We start from the raw sequence: 13,526 nt of genomic DNA, 5'->3' as shown, positions 1-13,526 counted from the left end.
TCGGGGAACCAATCACAGCCAGCCTGGGCACCGACGGAACTCACTACTGGAGCAAGAACTGGGCCAAGGCAGCTGCGTTTGTGACATCACCGCCTCTCAGCCCCGACCCCACCCCCCGACTACCCACTACATCATTCGTTGCTGGCCAGGTGAGGAAAACGGGAGCTCCAGGTCCTGCAGCCCCTCTGGGCTGGTGCTGCTCTAATAGATGTCCCAGGATGATGGAGTCCAGGTATGAGGATTACTAGGCTGCCACCTGGTGGCATGATGCAATACTGCAAGTCACTGACTATATTTTTTTTTTTCTTTAATTAATAAAAGAAATTACATAGATGGCTTATTTCTTCTTACTTCCTTTTTGCATATCTAGTTGGGAACCCGGAAGGTTTCAGTAAGCTGCATCTGCAAAAATGTGACACCCAAAACTTGTATCTAACAACCTTCAGGAGCTGGAGGGTTTCCCAAACAGTGGTCCATTTTTGTTGTTTAAAACTTTTTGGATCCTTTTGATTTTTTTTTCAAAAGAACCAGAAAGCTTCCAGATCTGGATACCTGGTATTTAACAACCTCCAAGTTTTCTGGTTGTGCTGCCGTCCTAGCAGAGCTGGCGTGTGCAGAGTTTATGGGGGTGACTGTAAGTTGCCCATAAGCCATTCCTGGTTTCATCCTGCAAAAAGCCTGCATAAACTTGCACTTCTGAGCTCCCCAAGATAACCAGGAGCACATCTCCCTGCAATGAGTGCAAATCCCGCACTCGCTCAGCCTCTCCTAGGTGATATGGGGTTACCTGTATCACAGGGCAGAAGCAGCACCGAGTCCGGTTTGCCCCCGGGAGAGTGAAGTGTCAGTGAGTTTTACAAGGACTTAGGAATGACCGTTTGAGGTTATCTCCGTAAACCATGGGCAGAGGCATCATGAGATGGGAAGGTGCCCGTCCACCCCCCATCTGATTTCTCCTGTGCCCTTTTGTCCCGCAGCGGGGACCTGCAGGTGTCAGGCAGCGCACACTGTACCTTCAGCACCGCGCAGAAAGCCATCGGAAAGGACAACTTCACCCTGATCCCCGAAGGGACCAACGGCATTGAGGAGCGCATGTCCATCATCTGGGATAAGGCAGTGGTAAGACAGACGGTCACCTGTACTCGGGCTGCCACTCTTGCACTGGCATGGGATGAGCAAATCAGCAATCTCCTTCCACCCATGACGGGCCGCGGGGGGGGGGGGGGGGGGTGTATTGGGGAAGTTAACTCGTTCCTTGCCAGGCAGTCGGTACTGCACGGAGATTTGGGGGGTGGGGATCAGAACATGTCCAGTTACATTCTTACTGCTTCTTTCCAGAAGCCTAGGGCCCTGTGCTATACCGACTCCAGCCTGATGCAGCCTATCCCACCCACTCTCAAATAAAAGAGCCCTCTAAGGTTGCTGGCGATGTAGTATTATTTATTGGCATTTTAATATTCTGCTCTCTGCACGAATGCTTCAGGCACGCTTCACGCCCCCGTAGACAGCGGGTGGAATTGCGGGGCTGCTAATGGCTGAATTTATCCCTGTGCACAGGCTATAGGTAAAATGGATGAAAACCAGTTTGTGGCCGTGACCAGCACCAATGCTGCCAAGATTTTCAATCTGTACCCCAGGAAGGGGAGGATCGCGGTGGGCTATGACAGTGACCTGGTCATCTGGGACCCTGATGCAGTCAAGATTGTTTCTGCCAAGAGTCATCAGTCCGTACGTGTTTTCCTCCTGCTGTCGTATGCTGAGAGTTTTGGGGGTTTTTTTTTCTCATTTTCTGTGGCTGAGTACGCCCGGCCCTGCACGCTCTCGCCTGTCCTTTACTCCCTGTGTGTTTTCTTGGCTTCTCGTCTGCGTGCTCATGGCTCTCACTCCTGTTGCAGGTGCGGAATACAACATCTTTGAAGGGATGGAGCTGCGGGGTGCTCCCTTGGTTGTCATTTGCCAGGGGAAGATCATCCTGGAGGACGGGAACCTTCACACCGTCCAGGGCACGGGGCGCTTCATCCCATGCAATCCCTTCCCCGACTACGTGTACAAGCGCATTAAAGCACGCAAACAGGTAAGGGGAGGGCGCTTCACGCCAGCCTGAACGCTTTGTGCGGGACAGACACGCAGCACGTCCCGAGCTCCTTCGTAGGCGAGCTGTGCTACCGGAAATGGCAACACCGAGGAGACGCCCGAACCGAAGCCGTGCAGAGCAGGAAATGCCTAAATGTCAGTGCTTCAGAGTGGGGTAAGGGACTGATTCAGCTGGAGAGGGGGGAAGGTGGAGGAGGAGGAGAGCTGAGGGGATCAGGGGGACGGGGAGTCCTCACTGAGGAGGAGGCGTGCACGGTGACTGCCGCTTTGCACACTTCCTCTAAGCATCTGCACGCTGGACTCCGAGGACCTCGGCTTATGATGACCTTTACTTCCTAGCTTGTAGCCAGATGGACTCAGGACTATGGGTTATGCTCTCCGGCCAGCAGATGGAGACATTAGGCTACATGTTAGGAAATTCTCCGTTTTATTTTTTTTAACTTTGCCACTGCAAACAAATTAAAGCCCATAGATTCATCCAAAACCCACCTTGTGGCTGTTTTAGATGGGTTGCTATGTATTAAACACGGGGCTCTGGAAGGCACCTTTGGGTATTTTGTCACGCGGCTGTGTCTGATTATGGGACCGCAGAATTCGTGCATTCCTCCTGAGCCAGCGCTATACTTACACGGCTGTACCGCTGACGTAATACTTCCTAATCTATCTCCGAGTTGCGAATGGCCACTGGCTGCCTTTACACTGGAAAGAGCGAGCGCTCCCAGTACAGAGAAGATGGTGGTGGTGCATCTTAATAGCAGATGTACAGTCAAATTGCTCAGCTAATGGAAAGAATTTGCAGACGCCTGGCTGAGTCCTTCCGGAAATGCAGGCGCCGTGATGTAGCGGGATCATGAGCGGCCTCTGCGCGCCGCGGAGCTTTCACTAAGACTCTTTGTAAGGAGTATCCAGATCCCTTTCTGTCTGTTTCTGGGTTATTGATGCACTTTTATTTTGTAACTTGAAAAACCAATATAGGGGTTTATTTAAAAAGTAAACCCCACCTATCCCTGTAAAGTGGGAAACCAGTCTTTTGGTCGGTTTGGGAACAAGGTTCATATTACGCTCGTCCCCTCTCGCCTGACCTGGTAATTCATTTCCGTTTCCGGGCTGGAGATCCCGCCAGGCTGCTCGGGCCGCCCACACGGCACGGAGTGAGAGGCGGGTTAGTCTGAGCGTGTCCTACGCAGAGAGAGAGCGCCTCGTTCTGATTGGTCCACAATGAGGGAGACTGTATTAGGAGTGTTTGCCTAGTGTTTCTATTACATCCATCACTGGGCTGAACCGACAGTGGGGCTGCACTAGCTGGACATGGTGTGGGCACGTCCCGAACCACAGACATCTCCTCCTTCTCTTTGCCTCAGCTTGCCGAACTGCGTGCAGTGCCGCGAGGGATGTACGACGGGCCTGTGTTTGACCTGGCTGCACCCCGAAGGGAGGAACTCCAGTTGGCTCCACCAAGGGCTCCCCCACCCGACAGACCCCACCCATCAGAAATCTCCATCAGTCTGGATTCAGTCTCTCCGGTAACTGGATTTAAGTTTCATAGCTGGGCGATGGGGCGGGTTGGGCTGCTCACATTGCACCTCCATGCACATGCTCAAGTTAAGACTCTGGTAATATGTGCTTGGTGATCCTTACCTACAGGGGCCCTACGGGCTCTCGGCTGACCGGTCTGTGGCGCAGGCAGCTCTGGAAGTACAGCTTGGTGACCAAACCTTGATCTTTAACATCAGATCATGACCTAAAAGCACATACACTTCCTTCCCTCTCTCATCTCCTGTATCCTCTCTCATAACCTCTCTTGACCAGTTGAGCTGTCGTCTTCTCCTCTACCTGCGTCCAGCCTCTGTGCAGCTAGAGCAGCCTTCTGAATTGTGCTCCATCTCTGGCCAGGCTCACGTCCTGCTTATAGGACACCACCCCCCCCCCCCTCTCTTTAACTTGTTTTTAAACCCTAAACTCTGACTGCTCCAATCTTGATGTGTCAGATTTAATATATTTTTACTTTAATGCTTAAGTGATTGCTGTCCGCGTGTGTTCACTAGATTGTAAGCTCCGTGGATCAGGGACAGTCTTTCATTTTATGTGCCTGTGCAGCGCGGTGTACGTCCAATAGTGCTATGGAAATGTAGGGGTAGTGGCAGAATGCAGTAATCCCATGACTCCTCTTCTCCTCTGTTTCCCCGCAGGTGTGCAAATGGAGGACAATGCCGCAGCCGCAGCACGGTCAGCGACCAGGAGGATCATGGCTCCCCCTGGTGGGCGTTCTAATATAACCTCCCTCAGTTAGGTCCTAAAGGAAGGGAGCAGGCAGAAGATTGAGGACCAGGATGGTCCATTTTTGGTATTTAAGGATAAAAAAACAAAAAAGCCACAAAAATTAAAGTCAAGTTCAGTCTAAAGAAATCAACACGCCTCAAGCCTTATGTCTCAAGAATACTATTTGCTGCCTAGCTTTAAGAAAATTGCATTTTTTTGTTTTGTAAGTCCTAGCCTTAATTTTGTATTGCCTTCAGGCAGGGTTGTGAGTTACCAGCGTGCAGCCCACACGCCTACCGCCTCGCCCTGCAGGAGCCCAGGCCAGCAGGTGCTGGGGGTTAGGACTCGATTCTGAACAAGTGGGAGGTGAGGAGACGGTTAGTGGCCCCTCGTGTCCTGTCACGGCACCAGTGGGGGGGGGGGGGGGGGGGGGCCATCGTGCAGGACACGGAATGGGGGCACTTGAGGAGGCTGTGGAATTGTGGGAGGTGTGGCCTCGGGGACTGCACGGGTGAGGTTTTACCCTGAGCACCACCGTGCCCAGCCCTGTAGGAGAAGCTCGCCTCAGTGCCTGCCGTTCTGTTTCTGCCTCACTATTGGGTCTTGTGAATGATTCAGTGACGCCGCGGGCAGCTTTGTCCAAAAGCGGTCTCGGGGGCACGATGCTGCTCTATAATCCTAACCCAGGGCCCCCCTGTGAGGCTGATAGGCTTCTGCTTCTTCCCTCTTTGCAGGTAGGGACTTGATCAGGGTGACCTTCCCTGACCTCCTGAGTGCTGTGCTGCTCCTGGCTTCCTTCTACCTCCCCTAAGGGCACACATTTGTCTCAGATGCTTCAGCAGGTAAAAAGGAAGCTCAGCCTCCCCGTACAGGCGCCGGTTGTGGTGCGGTGCGCCGGTTTCATCTTAAAGCAAAGGGTAGCGACGAGCGACTCCTGGTTTTCAGCCCCGTGCTCTTGGTTCTGCCTTTGGATCGGTAGCTGCCTGGATCAGCCTGACTCGTGCGAGGTGCCTGCAGGCAGCTAAAACCCAAAAGAGAACCGAGGCAAATTTTTAAAAGGAAGCCAGGGACAACAAGAGTGGGGAAACAGATGCCCGTGCTCGCCTGTCTGCGTCCGGCCCCAGGCCTCCTAAATCTGTCCCGGTGACCCCTCAGCCCTCCACCGGGAAGATGCATGAGAGATCTGCCTGCCCTGCAGATCCGCAGTCTCCTGCAGGCGCAGGTCCTGAGAACGTGAATGGCTGTGGTGACCACAGGACAGGGTCAGGAAGCCCTGGGCCGGGCCCTCTAGCAGTGCTGGAAGTAGCCAGTCTGTGAGGCAGAAGGCTGAATTGGACCTTGCTGTGCAGAGAGAGGGAGAAGTACTTTAATGCTGAAAGCAAGGCTGGCGCTGTGGGAAACGCCACCGTGACAGGAACCCCCTGGGCTCCGGTCTTCCACTGATTAAGCCTGTGGCAGCTGCAGCCCCCCTGCCCCCCCCCCCTTTTGATATGGTGCTACTTAAAAGAAACAGAGTCTAATGCCCCATTAAGATAGTCCAGAGGAGGTTTCACTTGCCTAGCAGTGTTTCTCCACCCAAGTGTGTGCTAGCCAGTCAGGGCTCTAGGCTATTACCAGGACTCTGCAGGAGCGAGCTTTGCATTCACTACCTCTTCTGTGTGGATATTTTGGAAACCAGGCAAGCCAAGAGCTCCTCAAACATTGCAGGGAGGAACTGTGGCTGCTGGAAAGGGTTACAATTTACATTTATTAAAATTTAATCGCTTCAGCACAAGATGGCCTTAAGCGATGTACCATAAAAACATTGAAGCTCGACTTTTAAAGAAAGATATAGCAAAACCAATGCTGGAAAATTGAGTTCCTGACACTTAATCAGCCCCAGGGAAAGTGCTGGCATTTATTTATTTATTTAACATTTTTCTATACCGACCTTCAAGGTTGAATACCATATCAGGTCGGTTTACATCGAAGAGGGGTAGATCAGTATAACGGAACATAACATAAGGAGCAAATTTTATGGTAAGAGACGAAAGCAGAGAAGCAAAAAGTTACATAATAACAAGGACCTTGAACTTGGAAGCTGGTTCAGCTGGAAAAAGAGAAGCCTTAAGAGGGTATTAAATTAAGTACATTGTGATATGTCCAAACTAGTAAATGAGGTGAATATTGGCGGGGCGAAGTTCCATATTCAAAAGCTGAGTAGTTATCTAGTGAAAGTTTGATGGATCAGGGAAGGCTTGTAAGAAGAGCCAAGTTTTGAGTTTTTTTTTAAATGATGTTAGGCACGGTTCCATTCTGAGTTCTGAGGGGAGGTTGTTCCAGATGGTTGGACCTGCTGTAGAAAAAGCTCGGTCCCTGGTAGAGATGAGTCGTGTGGCTTTAGATGGCGGGGCTTGTAGTTCCTTTGTAGGTTTCCCTCATGGTCTGTTGGAAGTGTGGAGTTTGAGTGGGAATTGAGGTCGAGATGGATGAGGTTATGAATTGATTTGTGGATTAGAGTTAGCGATTTGTGTAGAGCCCGTAACTGACTGGTAACCAGTGTAGATTACGGAGGATGGGCGTAATATGGTCTCTCTGGTTGGTGCTTGTCAAAATTCTCGCTGCAGCGTTGTGTATTATCTGTAAGGGCTTGGTTGTAGGCTTGGTAGGCCGGTGATGAGAGCGCCGCGGTGGTCAATTTTGGCAAATATTAGAGATTGGAGAACAGTCCTAAAGTCATGAAATATAGGAGAGGTTTGAGTCTTTTTAACACCTGAAGTCTGTAGAAGCACTCTTTAGTTGTGGTTTTGATCATATTCTTTAGGTTAAGACGGTTGTCTATAATTACTCCAAGGTCTCTCATGAGAGTGTGGTGAGAAGGTGTTTGTGATGAATCTGAGATGAGAGGTTTTCTTGGTTGGAGGAAATGAATAGGAGTTCAGTCTTAGATGCATTGATGACCAGATTTAGACTGTTGAGGAGATTAGTGATGGCTTGTAAGCTGTTGTTCCAGAGTGCGAGGGATTTGTTAATAGATTCTGTTATGGGAATCAAAATGTGAACATCGTCCGCATAGATGTAGTGAATGAGGTTAAGACTAGTTAACAGTGGAAAGGGGAAGGAGGTAAATATTGAAAAGGGCAGGTGATAGGGATGAACCTTGTGGTACGCCAAGAGAGGAATTGTAGATGGTGATTCCTTATTGTTGATTTTGACTTTAAAACTCCTGTTACTGAGGAACGACTGAACCAATTGTGGACGTTCCCGAGATGCCTATGTCTGAAAGGCGATTCAAGAGGATGAGGGGTTGGTGGTGTCGAAAGGCCGAGATGTCTAGAAGGATTAGGAGAAAGGAGTGTCCTTTGTCTAGCCCCATAATAATATGGTCTTTGAGATGAGTAGGGTTTCAGTGTTGCGAGATTTGCGGAACCCATATGGGAAGGGAAAGTAAGTTGTGATCTTCTAGATAATGAGAAAGCTGGGTGTTGACCAATTTCTTAGTGAGTTTGGCTAAAAATGGTCGATTTGAGAGAGGGGGGGAAATTAGCCAGAACACCAGGGTCAGGTTGTGTTTTTTGAGGAGTGGTTTCAGGGAAGCGTTCTTTAGACTATCTGGGTAGAATCCTTGAGTTAAGCAGCAGTTTATGATTTTGGTTAAGGGACCAGAGATTATATTTGGGATAAGTAGCAGTAGCTTGGAAGGTATGTTGTGATGGGTGGCTAGCTGGTTTTTGCCTTTTGAGAATGGATTCGATCTCTTTGGTTGATGTTAAATTGAATTTGTTGAATTTGATTCCGTTAAGAATGTAGGTGTTTGAATGAGGTGGTGTAGTCAGTCTTGGTTGGAAGGAGAGCAAGTGTATTTGAAATCTTCTGCTGAAAGAATAGGGCTAACTCATTGCTTTGGTTTGAGCTTGTTGTCAGGAATTGATGGTGGTAGAGACTTTGTTATTTGAAGAGATATGCAAAGAGGGTTTTGCATCAAATTGGAGATCATGGATTTTGTTACTGAAGTATTCTTTTTTTGCGATGGTAGTGTAGTGGTGGAAGGTGCTTTGTGCCATTTATTTTTGTGGTGGAATTCTTGTTTTATCTGTTTGAGTTTGCTGGAAAACCAAGGTTGATTTTCTTTTTTTGTCGTGTTGCTTAGTTTTGTGATTGTTGGGCAGAGTTTATTTGCTACCTCTTCAGTGATCTTGTGCCATGATAGCAGTGCTGTGTTAGGATTGGCCAGATCTACGTTAGAGAGTTCCTTGGAGAGGTGTTCACTGAGGGTCTCAGAAGCACAGGGTTTCCTGAAGTGAAAGGAGGAAAGGTGCTGTGGGGGGGAGACTGTTTTTTGTAGTGAGGGTGGTTGTTATTGGAAAGTGATCTGACCAGGGGATAGGGGTACACACAGGTTTTGTGGAGTTGGAGAAGTTAGAGTTGATAAAATAAGGTCCAGGGCATGTTCTGCTTTGTGTGTAGGTTTGTTTACAATCTGAGTGAATCCCATTGTGCTGAGGGCTGTGAGGAGGGTGTCGCAGTTGGATGAGTGGGAAGAAGCCTGAAAGTGGAAGTAGAAATCTCCCATGATTATGGTGGGTGAGTCAGTGTTGATGTGTTCACCGTGGATTCTATAAGAGGGGAGGCATCTGTATCTAATGTTTCTGGGGGTGCATATACTAGTAGTACTTGTGGCTGGTTTGATTTGAATAGGCTTAGCTCAATTTTAGATTTTGACTTCATTGTATGTGGAGTTAGTCTGAGTTCTTTTTTGGTGGCATGAAGGAGTCCTGAGCCTTGCAGATGAATAGTCCGTAAAGTGCATTGGTCAGCCTCCCTATAGAAAAAAAGCCTTCAGGTAGGCAGATGGGGCCATGGTCTAAGAGAGAGTAAGATGATTTGTATCTCTGCATGTGCAGTTCCCACTTTTCTTTAAAGCAGAACTCCAGAGGTGCAGTGGGGGAAGTGGGATGGCTCAGTGCCCTGGGACCATCTTAATACTAACACAGTGCTTCTCCATCCAGTCCTTGGTGATGCCCATCCAGCTGGGTTTGCAGGCCCTCCCCAATCTGCATGGAGTGGAGGGCCAGGCTCTCAGGCCTTGCACTGGGGCCAGCCTGACCAGTGCATTAATGTAGAACCTGGGCTGCAGTTGGGAGTGAGTTTTTGTTCCCTTCTGAGGCTGTTGTGGTAGCCATGTATAATCCTGGCAAGGAGGGGATTCTTGCATCCTTCCTTGGACTGGATTGCTTAAGCTTTGACTTGAGTACAGCCCTCTGTCCCCTGTTCCTTTCAAGGTAACTCAATCCCTTGTGGGCTTTAGCACAATAACTAAATGTGTTCTGGTGTTGGTGGTGCTGAGTAGGAGTATAGGGACTAGGACAGTCTGGGCTGTGTCTAGGAGGTAGTGCCGAAGTGTGAGCTGGGAAGATGGGGGCATTGCTTCCCTCCTCTTGCAAAAGCTCCAAACCTTTAAGTGGGGACATGGCAGTTCCCAAGACAAGAGTGGGTGCAGGGAGGTGGTATGTGTATGTATCATCTCATGTCTTCTAAGAATCACACCACAGTGCCTGAGCTCTAACTAGGAGCAGCTTTACCTGTGTTACCTCTTCTAGGTGCTGTAGTGCTGCTGAGGGGCCTGCACACTCTGGTGAGAGAGAGAGAGAGAGAGGGAGTTGCCCACCTTGCAGGTAGGAACAGCAGCCATCCTCCTGCTCCTCCCACAGGTTCCGACATGCTTCCTGTCTGGGCCTTTTCAGAAGAACACACTTCAGGAAACACACAGCAGCACTGTGATAACTAGGAAGTCGCGGGCCTCTTGTGAGCACCCTCAACAGCACAGTCCAGCTGCTGTGGACTGTGCCTGGTTATCGTGGTGCTGCGGTTTGTTTCCGGAAGTGTGTTCTTCTGAAAAGGCCCAGACAGGAGCGATGTTGGGATCTGTGGGAGGAGTATAAGAGCCATCTCTGGGGCGCAACGCCGGCCGTGCAACAGCTAAGCCGCGCACAGCCAAGGGGGGCCCGACTTGGCCCGACTTAGCACGGCTGAGAACGGAGTGGAACGGGACCCTATCGGCTGCAACCAAATCCTGAACCCCTAAAAGCTAAGTACTGTTTCCCTATACTGGGAATAGTCATCTGGGGTCCCTTTGTAACCGTCTCTAATCTCAGAAAGGAGGCCCAGACAACTGATCCGTAAAGATAGACCTGTATTGCCAGCAAGATGCAGCTCAGACAAGGCTTAGTACAACTGCATGCCCCCCCCTTCAGGAGCACACTCCTATTCACTTTACAGTTCTTATCTTTGACACATGCTTCTAAGCATTGCTGAGCAAGCACATCCCGGCTGAAGGGGCTACAGACCCCCTTCCTAGACACCCTGGAACCTTCGTGAAACCTCTCCCATGTTCTGCAGGAGAGGCTGCTGGGACTCACAGTTCTAGAAAGGAATTCGCGAGTCTATAGTAATACAGCCAGTCACATAATACATCCATTGTTCTAATCTAGGTTACAGCAGTGAAAACTTATCAGAGAATAAGAACAGCAAAGCCAAAAAAATGAACATGTGCAATGTGCTGACAAAGTTTCTCAATGCCCTAAGTACAGCTGTACTGCAGACTGTAAGTAAACCCATCATGAAGCAGGGAAGTCTGGTACATGGAATCCTGTTTGACAGGACGTTCAGGTTGTCCTTTGTCAGGTTGAAGCATTCAGACCCCTTCATTCCCCCACTTTGATACTTATCAATCTTTATGAAAAGTATCACACCATCACAACACAGCTGTGGAGCTGAAAGAAACAGAAACAAGAAAAAGTAGCAATTTGATTTCTCAGGAGGCCCTAATTTCCCAAACAGTCCGATGGTTTCTTCACAGGTTTGAGACAGATGGGCCCTATTGGCTCCACCCCCCTTGTAGCCCCAACGTATCATGTATGGGAAGATGGCCCAGGATAAAACATTAGGATGGTTAAACAGGTTCTATAGCCTCAGAGGAATACATGTACAGTGACAGAAGCTGCATGGCTATTTTGCATTCAGCAATGTCCTCCACCATCCAACGAAGGCGTTTGGCAAGAAAGGAATAATTCCAGGTCCTAAAAGACAAAACAGAATTAACTGGCTGGGATAACAAACAAGCTCTTAAATCCACCAACCACAGAATCCATTGCTCCAGTCCCAAGCACTATTCCACTGCTGCACAGGGACATGTGCCATCTTGACCATGCAATCAGCGATGTCTGGGATAACCTTGTTTTGGTCATCTACCTCTAAACAACAATTGGAGAGGTTAAATGTTCCACAAACCCTCCTTCCTGGGCCAGAGGGTAATCTAAAACCAATCTATTCTGGTACACTGCAGTCAGTATTTTGGTATTTTGTTTTGCCCAGAGTTTAACAGCAAAAGCAGTCTTTGGTGATGAGCTCCAGGACTGCCTGAAGCCTGATAATTTGATGCAATTAATACTGCCTGGAAGAGTTCCCAAGTTGCCCCTTTTTGCTGCTTCATCTGCTCTCTGATTTCCTTGACAATAGGGTTTGATTCCTGGTGTGTGCTTTACAATGCATTACAACCACCTTGCGAGGTAGCCAAACTGCATCTAGTAATTCACGTACTTCTGATGCATTGTCCAATTGTTTTCCCTCTATAATGCTCCATGCACTTGGATTGTAAGGAAGGCATATTTAGAGTCTGTATAGATATTTACAGTTTGTCCCTCTGCCAACTGCAGAGCTCAAGCAAGGGCAATTAGTTCAGCTTTTTGTGGAGACGTTCCTGGGGGAAGTGGTTGAGCCTCAATTATTTCATCTTCAGATACAACAGCATATCCAGCAGAACATATCTCATGAACGATTTGACTGCTCCCATCAGTGAATAATGTCCAAGCTCCTTGCCAGGGTTGATCCCTCAGGTCTGGTCTACTGGAATGTATTGTAGTCATGACTTCTTCACGGTCATGGGCAACTGGTTCAGGTGCCGGCATAAGAGTGGCCGGGTTCAAGTTTTTGCTGTCTTGTATTTGAATTTCAGGTGTTTCACACAATAAAGCTTAATACTTGACGAGACGTGAATTAGTCATCCATTTTGGTCCATGAGTCTCTAGTAACCCTTGAATAGTATGAGGAGTTGTTACTTGTAAAGTCTGTCCAAATGTTAGCTTAACAGCTTCGGGTATCAGTAAGCATGCAGCAGCAATGCTTTGAAGGCAACCAGGCCATCCTTTTGCAACATTGTCCACTCCTTTTGACAGATATGCAACAGGTCATTCCCATGATTCAAAACTTTGACTCAATACCCCAATGACCATTCCTTTCTTTTCATCCATGAACAGATGAAATGGTTTCATCACATCCAGTAATCCTAGCGCACGGGGTGCAACCAAGGCTTCTTTTAGTTGATGCCATTTTGCTAGTTCATGTCTTTCCCATTGAAAAGGTTGAGACTCTGCTTCTTTACCCCACAACTTGTCATTCAGGGGCTGAGCGATAATTGCATAGTTGGCAATCCACAATCTACAGTATCCCGTAGCTCCAAGGAATGCTCGAAGCTCTTTTTTACAAGCGGGTACAGGTTGATCTCTTATAGAACTAGTACAAGAGATTCCAAGCCGACGAGTGCCCTCACGTATTCAAAAGCCCAACTACTCTACTTTAAATTCAGAGATTTGCGCTTTCTTTTTGCTTGCACGGTATCCTTTGGAGTACAAAGTCTTTAACAAGTGGAGGGTGGATGCTGCACGTTCAAGATACGTTTCTCAAAACAGAAGGTCATCCACATATTGTATGACTGGCCCATACATAACTTGATACATCTGTAACTCTTTTACCAGTTGCTCACCAAACAAAGTAGGTGAATGCTTGTACCCTTGAGGCAAACGACTCCATGTGTACTGCTGCTTTACTCCAGTGTGTGCATTTTCCCATGTGAATGCAAAAATCTTCTGACATTCCTCCGCTACCGGAACAGAGAAGAAAGCATCTTTGAGATCAATAACACTGTACCACTTGGATTCAGGAGAGACTTGAGCCGAGATTGCATACGGATTTGGCACAAGTGCTACCAAATCTGCCTCTTGACTATTTACTTTTCTCAAATCCTGCACGGTTCTTGCTGGGATTTGGGCCGTGATGGAATACGGGTTGAGACCAGGGCCACCAGGTCCATGATCTGGCTGTTGACCTTCTGCAGGTCCGAAATGATCTGTATTCTG

The 13,526-nt window shown here is 48.5% G+C and overlaps 1 protein-coding gene across 1 annotated transcript in view; it reads left to right on the top strand.

Annotated features, from left to right (window-relative positions):
• LOC115079823 (dihydropyrimidinase-related protein 3-like) overlaps positions 1-4,479 on the top strand; it is a 55,280-nt gene extending 50,801 nt beyond the window's left edge. The window contains 8 exon segments of the mRNA XM_029583706.1: positions 1-112; positions 114-149; positions 978-1,119; positions 1,558-1,732; positions 1,896-2,074; positions 3,456-3,513; positions 3,516-3,617; positions 4,284-4,479. The exon segment at positions 1-112 is cut by the window's left edge and continues 12 nt beyond it. Coding sequence (XP_029439566.1) covers positions 1-112; positions 114-149; positions 978-1,119; positions 1,558-1,732; positions 1,896-2,074; positions 3,456-3,513; positions 3,516-3,617; positions 4,284-4,384 — 905 coding nt within the window. The 3' untranslated portion in view covers positions 4,385-4,479.
• Positions 4,480-13,526: the final 9,047 nt, after the last annotated feature.

Source organism: Rhinatrema bivittatum, chromosome 18 (genome assembly GCF_901001135.1).
Source record: "Rhinatrema bivittatum chromosome 18, aRhiBiv1.1, whole genome shotgun sequence".
Lineage (NCBI taxonomy): Eukaryota > Metazoa > Chordata > Amphibia > Gymnophiona > Rhinatrematidae > Rhinatrema > Rhinatrema bivittatum.
The sequence above is the reverse complement of the archived record's forward strand: the minus strand, read 5'-3'. Positions and strand labels throughout refer to the sequence as shown.